Consider the following 12,364-nt stretch of genomic DNA (forward strand, 5'->3'; position numbering starts at 1 on the left):
GACTCAGAATGCAGCATCCTTAGTCCATGGGAACCTGCGGAGAAGGGGTGAGGCTGAGGGAGTTTGGAACACTGCCCTCACAGAGGGAGTGGGTGTGGCCATCTCTGCTGTGACTGAACAAAGGGCAGGGGAGCAGGGGTCCCAGGGCAGGGCCCTCAGAGCCCGGCAGGCCCAGTGGTGTGTCACAAGCTTTTATGCCCAGGACAAAGGAAGCCTTCTTTGTCTGCACAGCTGCCCAAACTCTCACCTTTCCACTCAGGCCGCCGTCTTTCTTGAAGGGTGTGTGGAACCTGTCCGCGCAGTACTCCTCGCTGCACAGCTAACCATAGGTCTTGGCATCGTAGCTTCCTGTCAGGTGACCGAAATTCGCAGGCAGATGGGTCCCTGGGACACACGCAGAGAGGCTCCTGCCCCGGCCACAGGCCACCCACTGCCACTGCCACAGATCGTGGGGCACAAAGCAGCCTTGTCTGAGGCCGTGCCTCCAGAGGGAGTAGTGGACCAACACTTGTAGTCAACGGGGTCCTCGCGGACAACTCATTGGAGGGACACAAATAAATCTTTGCGGACTTTCTGATGAAACTTACGAGTGTTCACACCTAAGCCTCTTACAAAGTCAGATGTTTAGCTAAACATGAGCTCATGATCTAATTTTACACAATAATGAAGAAATCAGCTACAGGGGGAGACAATCAGCAAAAACAATCAATACCAGAATTAGATTCCCTAGACCATAGATCAGACGTTGGAATAATCAGGTGCAAGGCAGAAAATATACATAAAACTGCAACTGAAACAAGGAACAAGGATGTTTTCAAAGACTGGTAGGATCTCTAAAACATTTTTAAAGTACATGTCACTGATAAAGCTAAATACTCAAAGGTTGTGTAATACAACAGATTCATCATTGAGAAGAGTGAAATTATGCTGTTTTGAAAACTATGGCAGGTAAGATTTTCTGCCTAAATATATAATAAGATTTCTCAGAAAAATGCACATTATTTCAAAGACTTATTGGCTGTGAAATAAGTTAAGGTTATTTCAAATGGCTTGTCTGCAAAGAAAGGTGAGATGTAGGAAATCACAGAAAGTCGAGGGGAAAATAGGTCAATATATACTTTGCTATATTTTGAACTAAGCCTTTGGCCAGCCACAATGTAGAGGACCTGACCCTTAGAAACTTACAAGTAAGCTGGAATCTTGAAAAATTCAAATCTTTATAAGTAAAATGATTTATTAAAATGAATAACCAAGTGTTTTAATTGACATCAGAAGATCAAAACAATAAACCCTGAGAACATAGAAAAAAGATAAATAAAGATATGAGCAGAACTTAATACCATAGAAAACGTATAAAATTCAGTTGAGGTAGTAAGTCCAAAGAATATTCTTTGACAAGATTTAAAAGACACACTTTGATTAAGGAAAACCAAAACATAAGTAAAGAATATACAGAAAGAATCAGGACAATGTTATAGCAGAGAATATCTGAAATGCCAGTAAATTTGAACATTTGTGTAAAGTGGACCATTTCCTAGCTCCTAAAGTTTACCAAAATTGACACAAGTGGAAATCATTTAAGGTCATCATGTCTGCCCTTGGCATTCTCGGAGCGCCCTGGCCTCAGAATGCAGCATCTGTAGTCCATGGTAAACAGCGGAGAGGGGGCGGGGCTGAGGGAGGTTGGAACACTGTCTTCACTGAGGGAGTGGGTGGGGCCATCTCTGCTGTGACTGAACAAAGGGCAGGGGAGAAGGGGGCCCACGGCAGGGCCCTCAGAGCCCGGCAGGCCCAGTCGTGTGTCACAAGCATTTAGGCCCAGGCCAAAGTGCGCCTTCTTTGTCTGCACAGCTGCCCAAACTGTCACCTTTCCACTCAGGCCGCCCTCTTACTTGAAGTGTGTGTGGAACTGGTCCGCGCAGTACACCTCGATGCAAAGGTAACCATAGGTCTGGGCATCATAGCTTCCTGCCAGGTGACCGAAGTTCGCAGGCAGATGGGTCGTGGGACACACGTGGGGAGCCTCCTGCCCAGGCCACAGGCCGCCCAAAACCACTATCCCAGATCGGGTGCAGCAAAGCAGTCCTGTCTGAGTCCCAGCCTCTAGAGGGAGTAGTGGACCAACACTTGTAGAAAAAGGGGTCTGCGCGGGTAACTCATTGGAGGGACACAAAAAAATCTTTGCGGACTTTCTGCTGAAGCTTACGAGCGTTCACACCTAAGCCTCTTACAAGGTCAGCTGTATAGATAAACATGAGCTCATGATCTAAATTTACACAATAATGAAGAAATCAGCTACAAGGGGAGACAAGCAGCAAAAACAATCAATACCAGAATTAGATTCCCTAGGCCAACCATCAGATGTTGGAATAATCAGGTGCAAGGCAGAAAGTATACATAAAACTTGAACTGAAACAAGGAACAAGGATGTTTTCAAAGACTGGTAGGATCTCTAAAACATTTTTAAAGTACATGTCATTGATAAAGCTAAATACTCAATGGTTGTGTAATACAACAGATTCATCATTGAGCAGAGTGAAATTATGCTGTTTTGAAAACTATGGCAGGTCAGATTTTCTGCCTAATTATATAAGAAGATTTCTCTAAAAAATACACATTATTTCAAAGACTTATTGGCTGTGAAATAAGTTAAGGGTATTTCAAATGGCTTGTTTGCAAAGAAAGGTGAGATGTAGGGAATCACAGAAAGTCTAGGGGAAAATAGGTCAATATATACATTGCCATATGGTGAACTAAGACTTAGGCCAGCCACAATGTAGAGGACCTGACCCTTAGAAACTTACAAGTAAGCTGGAATCTTGAAAAGTTCAAATCTTTATAAGTAAGAAGATTTATTAAAATGAATAACCAAGTGTTTTAATTGACATCAGAATATCAAAACAATAAACCTGAGAACATAGAAAACATATAAATAAAGATATGAGCAGAACTTAATACAATAGAAAACGTATAAAATTCAGGTGATGTAGTAAGTCCAAAGAATATTCTTTGACAAGATTAAAAGACACACTTTGATTAAGGAAAACCAAAACATAAGTAAAGAATATACAGAAAGAATCAGGACAATGTTATAGCAGAGAGTATATGAAATGCCAGTAAATTTGAAGGTTTGTGTAAAGTGGACCAGTTCCTAGCTCCTAAAATTTACCAAAACTGACACAAGAGGAAATCATTTAAGGTCATCATGTCAGCCCTTGGCATTCTCGGAATGCCCTGGACTCAGAATGCAGCATCTTTAGTCCATGGTAACCTGCGGAGAGGGGGCGGGGCTGAGGGAGTTTGGAACACTGCCCTCACAGAGGGAGTGGGTGTGGCCATCTCTGCTGTGACTGAACAAAGGGCAGCGGAGCAGGGGTCCCAGGGCAGGGCCCTCAGAGCCCGGCAGGCCCAGTGGGGTGTCACAAGCATTTAGGCCCAGAACAAAGGGCGCCTTCTTTGTCTGCACAGCGGCGCAAACTCTCACCTTTCCACTCAGGCCGCCCTCTTACTTGAAGTGTGTGTGGAACCTGTCCGCGCAGTACACCTCGCTGCACAGCTAACCATAGGTCTGAGCATCGTAGCTTCCTGCCAGGTGACCGTAGTTCGCAGGCAGATGGGTCCCTGGGACACACGCAGAGAGGCTCCTGCCCCGGCCACAGGCCTCCCACTGCCACTGCCACAGATCGTGGGGCACAAAGCAGCCCTGTCTGAGGCTGTGCCTCTAGAGGGAGTAGTGGACCAACACTTGTAGTCAACGGGGTCCTCGCGGACAACTCATTGGAGGGACACAAATAAATCTTTGCGGACTTTCTGATGAAACTTACGAGTGTTCACAACTAAGCCTCTTACAAAGTCAGATGTTTAGCTAAACATGAGCTCATGATCTAATTTTACACAATAATGAAGAAATCAGCTACAGGGGGAGACAATCAGCAAAAACAATCAATACCAGAATTAGATTCCCTAGGCTATCGATCAGACGTTGGAATAATCAGGTGCAAGGCAGAAAATATACATAAAACCGGAACTGAAACAAGGAACAAGGATGTTTTCAAAGACTGGTAGTATCTCTAAAACATTTTTAAAGTACATGTCATTGATAAAGCTAAATACTCAATGGTTGTGTAATACAACAGATTCATCATTGAGAAGAGTGAAATTATGCTGTTTTGAAAATTATGGCAGGTCAGATTTTCTGCCTAAATATATAAGAAGATTTCTCTGAAAAATGCACATTATTTCAAAGACTTATTGGCTGTGAAATAAGTTAAGGTTATTTCAAATGGCTTGTCTGCAAATAAAGGTGAGATGTAGGGAATCACAGAAAGTCGAGGGGAAAATAGGTCAATATATACATTGCTATATGGTGAACTAAGACTTAGGCCAGCCACAATGTAGAGGACCTGACCCTTAGAGACTTACAAGTAAGCTGGAATCTTGAAAAGTTCAAATCTTTATAAGTAAAAAGATTTATTAAAATGAATAACCAAGTGTTTTAATTGACATCAGAATATCAAAACAATAAACCTGAGAACATAGAAAAAATATAAATAAAGATATGAGCAGAACTTAATACAATAGAAAACCTATAAAATTCAGGTGATGTAGTAAGTCCAAAGAATATTCTTTGACAAGATTAAAAGACACACTTTGATTAAGGAAAACCAAAACATAAGTAAAGAATATGCAGAAAGAATCAGGACAATGTTATAACAGAGAGTATATGAAATGCCAGTAAATTTGAAGGTTTGTGTAAAGTGGACCAGTTCCTAGCTCCTAAAATTTACCAAAACTGACACAAGAGGAAATAATTTAAGGTCATCATGTCAGCCCTTGGCATTCTCGGAATGCCCAGGACTCAGAAGGCAGCATCCTTAGTCCATGGGAACCTGCGGAGAAGGGGTTAGGCTGAGGGAGTTTGGAACACTGCCCTCACAGAGGGAGTGGGTGTGGCCATCTCTGCTGTGACTGAACAAAGGGCAGGGGAGCAGGGGGCCCAGGGCAGGGCCCTCAGAGCCCGGCAGGCCCAGTGGTGTGTCACAAGCATTTATGCCCAGGACAAAGGAAGCCTTCTTTGTCTGCACAGCTGCCCAGACTCTCACCTTTCCACTCAGGCCGCCCTCTTACTTGAAGGGTGTGTGGAACCTGTCCGCGCAGTACTCCTCGCTGCACAGCTAACCATAGGTCTTGGCATCATAGCTTCCTGTCAGGTGACTGAAATTCGCAGGCAGATGGGTCCCTGGGACACACGCAGAGAGGCTCCTGCCCCGGCCACAGGCCACCCACTGCCACTGCCACAGATCGTGGGGCACAAAGCAGCCCTGTCTGAGGCCGTGCCTCTAGAGGGAGTAGTGGACCAACACTTGTAGTCAACGGGGTCCTCGCGGACAACTCATTGGAGGGACACAAATAAATCTTTGCGGACTTTCTGATGAAACTTACGAGTGTTCACACCTAAGCCTCTTACAAAGTCAGATGTTTAGCTAAACATGAGCTCATGATCTAAATTTACACAATAATGAAGAAATCAGCTACAGGGGGAGACAATCAGCAAAAACAATCAATACCAGAATTAGATTCCCTAGGCCATCGATCAGACGTTGGAATAATCAGGTGCAAGGCAGAAAATATACATAAAACTGGAACTGAAACAAGGAACAAGGATGTTTTCAAAGACTGGTAGGATCTCTAAAACATTTTTAAAGTACATGTCACTGATAAAGCTAAATACTCAAAGGTTGTGTAATACAACAGATTCATCATTGAGAAGAGTGAAATTATGCTGTTTTGAAAACTATGGCAGGTAAGATTTTCTGCCTAAATATATAATAAGATTTCTCAGAAAAATGCACATTATTTCAAAGACTTATTGGCTGTGAAATAAGTTAAGGTTATTTCAAATGGCTTGTCTGCAAAGAAAGGTGAGATGTAGGAAATCACAGAAAGTCGAGGGGAAAATAGGTCAATATATACTTTGCTATATTTTGAACTAAGCCTTTGGCCAGCCACAATGTAGAGGACCTGACCCTTAGAAACTTACAAGTAAGCTGGAATCTTGAAAAATTCAAATCTTTATATGGAAAAAGATTTATTAAAATGAATAACCAAGTGTTTTAATTGACATCAGAAGATCAAAACAATAAACCCTGAGAACATAGAAAAAAGATAAATAAAGATATGAGCAGAACTTAATACCACAGAAAACGTATAAAATTCAGTTGAGGTAGTAAGTCCAAAGAATATTCTTTGACAAGATTTAAAAGACACACTTTGATTAAGGAAAACCAAAACATAAGTAAACAATATACAGAAAGAATCAGGACAATGTTATAGCAGAGAATATCTGAAATGCCAGTAAATTTGAACATTTGTGTAAAGTGGACCATTTCCTAGCTCCTAAAGTTTACCAAAATTGACACAAGAGGAAATCATTTAAGGTCATCATGTCTGCCCTTGGCATTCTCGGAACGCCCTGGCCTCAGAATGCAGCATCTGTAGTCCATGGTAAACTGCGGAGAGGGGGCGGGGCTGAGGGAGGTTGGAACACTGTCTTCACTGAGGGAGTGGGTGGGGCCATCTCTGCTGTGACTGAACAAAGGGCAGGGGAGAAGGGGGCCCACGGCAGGGCCCTCAGAGCCCGGCAGGCCCAGTCGTGTGTCACAAGCATTTAGGCCCAGGCCAAAGTGCGCCTTCTTTGTCTGCACAGCTGCCCAAACTGTCACCTTTCCACTCAGGCCGCCCTCTTACTTGAAGTGTGTGTGGAACTGGTCCGCGCAGTACCCCTCGATGCAAAGCTAACCATAGGTCTGGGCATCATAGCTTCCTGCCAGGTGACCGAAGTTCGCAGGCAGATGGGTCGTGGGACACACGTGGGGAGCCTCCTGCCCAGGCCACAGGCCGCCCAAAGCCACTATCCCAGATCGGGTGCAGCAAAGCAGTCCTGTCTGAGTCCCAGCCTCTAGAGGGAGTAGTGGACCAACACTTGTAGAAAAAGGGGTCTGCGCGGGTAACTCATTGGAGGGACACAAAAAAATCTTTGCGGACTTTCTGCTGAAGCTTACGAGCGTTCACACCTAAGCCTCTTACAAGGTCAGCTGTTTAGATAAACATGAGCTCATGATCTAAATTTACACAATAATGAAGAAATCAGCTACAAGGGGAGACAAGAAGCAAAAACAATCAATACCAGAATTAGATTCCCTAGGCCAACCATCAGATGTTGGAATAATCAGGTGCAAGGCAGAAAGTATACATAAAACTTGAACTGAAACAAGGAACAAGGATGTTTTCAAAGACTGGTAGGATCTCTAAAACATTTTTAAAGTACATGTCATTGATAAAGCTAAATACTAAATGGTTGTGTAATACAACAGATTCATCATTGAGCAGAGTGAAATTATGCTGTTTTGAAAACTATGGCAGGTCAGATTTTCTGCCTAATTATATAAGAAGATTTCTCTAAAAAATACACATTATTTCAAAGACTTATTGGCTGTGAAATAAGTTAAGGGTATTTCAAATGGCTTGTTTGCAAAGAAAGGTGAGATGTAGGGAATCACAGAAAGTCGAGGGGAAAATAGGTCAATATATACATTGCCATATGGTGATCTAAGACTTAGGCCAGCCACAATGTAGGGGACCTGACCCTTAGAAACTTACAAGTAAGCTGGAATCTTGAAAAGTTCAAATCTTTATAAGTAAAAAGATTTATTAAAATGAATAACCAAGTGTTTTAATTGACATCAGAATATCAAACAATAAACCTGAGAACATAGAAAACATATAAATAAAGATATAAGCAGAACTTAATACAATAGAAAACGTATAAAATTCAGGTGATGTAGTAAGTCCAAATAATATTCTTGGACAAGATTAAAAGACACACTTTGATTAAGGAAAACCAAAACATAAGTAAAGAATATACAGAAAGAATCAGGACAATGTTATAGCAGAGAGTATATGAAATGCCAGTAAATTTGAACGTTTGTGTAAAGTGGACCAGTTCCTAGCTCCTAAAATTTACCAAAACTGACACAAGAGGAAATCATTTAAGGTCATCATGTCAGCCCTTGGCATTCTCGGAATGCCCTGGACTCAGAATGCAGCATCTTTAGTCCATGGTAACCTGCAGAGAGGGGGCGGGGCTGAGGGAGTTTGGAACACTGCCCTCACAGAGGGAGTGGGTGTGGCCATCTCTGCTGTGACTGAACAAAGGGCCGGGGAGCAGGTGTCCCAGGGCAGGGCCCTCAGAGCCCGGCAGGCCCAGTGGGGTGTCACAAGCATTTAGGCCCAGGACAAAGGGCGCCTTCTTTGTCTGCACAGCGGCACAAACTCTCACCTTTCCACTCAGGCCGCCCTCTTATTTGAAGTGTGTGTGGAACCGGTCCGCGCAGTACACCTCGATGCAAAGCTAACCATAGGTCTGGCCATCATATCTTCCTGCCAGGTGACCGAAGTTCGCAGGCAGATGGGTCGTGGGACACACGTGGGGAGACTCCTGCCCAGGCCACAGGCCGCCCAAAGCCACTATCCCAGATCGGGGGCAGCAAAGCAGTCCTGTCTGAGTCCCAGCCTCTAGAGGGAGTAGTGGACCAACACTTGTAGAAAAAGGGGTCCGCGCGGGTAACTCATTGGAGGGACACAAAAAAATCTTTGCGGACTTTCTGCTGAAGCTTACGAGCGTTCACACCTAAGCCTCTTACAAGGTCAGCTGTTTGGATAAACATGAGCTCATGATCTAAATTTACACAATAATGAAGAAATCAGCTACAAGGGGAGACAAGCAGCAAAAACAATCAATACCAGAATTAGATTCCCTAGGCCAACCATCAGATGTTGGAATGATCAGGTGCAAGGCAGAAAGTATACATAAAACTTGAACTGAAACAAGGAACAAGGATGTTTTCAAAGACTGGTAGGATCTCTAAAACATTTTTAAAGTACATGTCATTGATAAAGCTAAATACTCAATGGTTGTGTAATAGAACAGATTCAACATTGAGAAGAGTGAAATTATGCTGTTTTGAAAACTATGGCAGGTCAGATTTTCTGCCTAATTATATAAGAAGATTTCTCTAAAAAATACACATTATTTCAAAGACTTATTGGCTGTGAAATAAGTTAAGGTTATTTCAAATGGCTTGTGTGCAAAGAAAGGTGAGATGTAGGGAATCACAGAAAGTCGAGTGGAAAATAGGTCAATATATACATTGCTATATGGTGAACTAAGACTTAGGCCAGCCACAATGTAGAGGACCTGACCCTTAGAAACTTACAAGTAAGCTGGAATCTTGAAAAGTTCAAATCTTTATAAGTAAAAAGATTTTTTAAAATGAATAACCAAGTGTTTTAATTGACATCAGAAGATCAAAAGAATAAACCTGAGAACATAGAAACAATATAAATAAAGATATGAGCAGAGCTTAATACAATAGAAAACGTATAAAATTCAGCTGATGTAGAAAGTCCAAATAATATTCTTTGACAAGATTAAAAGACACACTTTGATTAAGGAAAACCAAAACATATGTAAAGAATATACAGAAAGAATCAGGACAATGTTATAGCAGAGAGTATATGAAAGGCCAGTAAATTTGAAAGTTTGTGTAGAGTGGACCAGTTCCTAGCTCCTAAAATTTACCAAAACTGAAACAAGAGGAAATCATTTAAGGTCATCATGTCAGCCCTTGGCATTCTCGGAATGCCCTGGACTCAGAATGCAGCATCTTTAGTCCATGGTAACCTGCGGAGAGGGGGCGGGGCTGAGGGAGTTTGGAACACTGCCCTCACAGAGGGAGTGGGTGTGGCCATCTCTGCTGTGACTGAACAAAGGGCAGGGGAGCAGGGTGCCCAGAGCAGGGCCCTCAGAGCCCGGCAGGCCCAGTGGGGTGTCACAAGCATTTGGCCCAGGACAAAGTGCGCCTTCTTTGTCTGCACAGCGGCACAAACTCTCACCTTTCCACTCAGGCCGCCCTCTTACTTGAAGTGTGTGTGGAACCTGTCCGCGCAGTACACCTCGCTGCACAGCTAACCATAGGTCTGAGCATCGTAGCTTCCTGCCAGGTGACCGAAGTTCGCAGGAAAATGGGTCCCTGGGACACACGCAGAGAGGCTCCTGCCCCGGCCACAGGCCACCCACTGCCACTGCCACAGATCGTGGGGCACAAAACAGCCCTGTCTGAGGCCGTGCCTCTAGAGGGAGTAGTGGACCAACACTTGTAGTCAACGGGGTCCTCGCGGGCAACTCATTGGTGGGACACAAATAAATCTTTGCGGACTTTCTGATGAAACTTACGAGTGTTCACACCTAAGCCTCTTACAAAGTCAGATGTTTAGCTAAACATGAGCTCATGATCTAATTTTACACAATAATGAAGAAATCAGCTACAGGGGGAGACAATCAGCAAAAACAATCAATACCAGAATTAGATTCCCTAGACCATAGATCAGACGTTGGAATAATCAGGTGCAAGGCAGAAAATATACATAAAACTGGAACTGAAACAAGGAACAAGGATGTTTTCAAAGACTGGTAGGATCTCTAAAACATTTTTAAAGTACATGTCATTGATAAAGCTAAATAATCAAAGGTGGTGTAATACAACAGATTCATCATTGAGAAGAGTGAAATTATGCTGTTTTGAAAATTATGGCAGGTCAGATTTTATGCCTAAATATATAAGAAGATTTCTCTGAAAAATGCACATTAATTCAAAGACTTATTGGCTGTGAAATAAGTTAAGTTTATTTCAAATGGCTTGTCTGCAAAGAAAGGTGAGATGTAGGAAATCACAGAAAGTCGAGGGGAAAATAGGTCAATATATACTTTGCTATATTGTGAACTAAGCCTTTGGCCAGCCACAATGTAGAGGACCTGACCCTTAGAAACTTACAAGTAAGCTGGAATCTTTAAAAACTCAAATCTTTATAAGTAAAAAGATTTATTAAAATGAATAACCAAGTGTTTTAATTGACATCAGAAGATCAAAACAATAAACCCTGAGAACATAGAAAAAAGATAAATAAAGATATGAGCAGAAGTTAATACCACAGAAAACTTATAAAATTCAGTTGAGGTAGTAAGACCAAAGAATATTCTTTGACAAGATTTAAAAGACACACTTTGATTAAGGAAAAACAAAACATAAGTAAGCAATATACAGAAAGAATCAGGACAATGTTATAGCAGAGAATATCTGAAATGCCAGTAAATTTGAACATTTGTGTAAAGTGGACCATTTCCTAGCTCCTAAAGTTTACCAAAATTGACACAAGAGGAAATCATTTAAGGTCATCATGTCTGCCCTTGGCATTCTCGGAACGCACTTGCCTCAGAATGCAGCATCTGTAGTCCATGGTAAACTGCGGAGAGGGGGCGGGGCTGAGGGAGGTTGGAACACTGCCTTCACTGAGGGAGTGGGTGGGGCCATCTCTGCTGTGACTGAACAAAGGGCAGGGGAGCAGGGGTCCCAGGGCAGGGCCCTCAGAGCCCGGCAGGCCCAGTCGTGTGTCACAAGCATTTAGGCCCAGGCCAAAGTGCGCCTTCTTTGTCTGCACAGCTGCCCAAACTGTCACCTTTACACTCACACCGCCCTCTTACTTGAAGTGTGTCTGGAACCGGGCCGTGCAGTACACCTCGATGCAAAGCTAACCATAGGTCTGGGAATCATAGCTTCCTGCCAGGTGACCGAAGATCGCATGCAGATGGGTCGTGGGACACAAGTGGGGAGCCTCCTGCCCAGGCCACAGGCCGCCCAAAACCACTATCCCAGATCGGGGGCAGCAAAGCAGTCCTGTCTGAGTCCCAGCCTCTAGAGGGAGTAGTGGACCAACACTTGTAGAAAAAGGGGTCCGCGCGGGTAACTCATTGGAGGGACACAAAATAATCTTTGCGGACTTTCTGCTGAAGCTTACGAGCGTTCACACCTAAGCCTCTTACAAGGTCAGCTGTTTAGCTAAACATGAGCTCATGATCTAAATTTACACAATAATGAAGAAATCAGCTACAAGGGGAGACAAGCAGCAAAAACAATCAATACCAGAATTAGATTCCCTAGGCCAACCATCAGATGTTGGAATAATCAGGTGAAAGGCACAAAGTATACACAAAACTGGAACTGAAACAAGGAACAAGGATGTTTTCAAAGACTGGTAGGATCTCTAAAACATTTTTAAAGTACATGTCATTGATAAAGCTAAATACTCAATGGTTGTGTAATACAACAGATTCATCATTGAGCAGAGTGAAATTATGCTGTTTTGAAAACTATGGCAGGTCAGATTTTCTGCCTAATTATATAAGAAGATTTCTCTAAAATATACACATTATTTCAAAGACTTATTGGCTGTGAAATAAGTTAAGGTT

The 12,364-nt window shown here is 42.9% G+C and overlaps 1 protein-coding gene across 1 annotated transcript in view; it reads left to right on the forward strand.

The window, feature by feature from the left end:
* LOC308609661 (bromodomain-containing protein 3-like) overlaps window positions 1-11,603 on the forward strand; it is a gene marked incomplete at its 3' end in the record, with an annotated part of 213,036 nt that extends 201,433 nt beyond the window's left edge. Inside the window, exon 8 of the mRNA XM_081223387.1 lies at window positions 11,559-11,603. Within this exon, the coding sequence (XP_081079513.1) occupies window positions 11,559-11,603 (45 nt within the window). The remainder of the gene's footprint in view (window positions 1-11,558) is intronic.
* Between the last annotated feature and the right edge of the window lie 761 nt (window positions 11,604-12,364).

The sequence above is a fragment of the Mesoplodon bidens genome, assembly GCF_964165515.1.
Source record: "Mesoplodon bidens genome assembly, chromosome: Y".
Lineage (NCBI taxonomy): Eukaryota > Metazoa > Chordata > Mammalia > Artiodactyla > Ziphiidae > Mesoplodon > Mesoplodon bidens.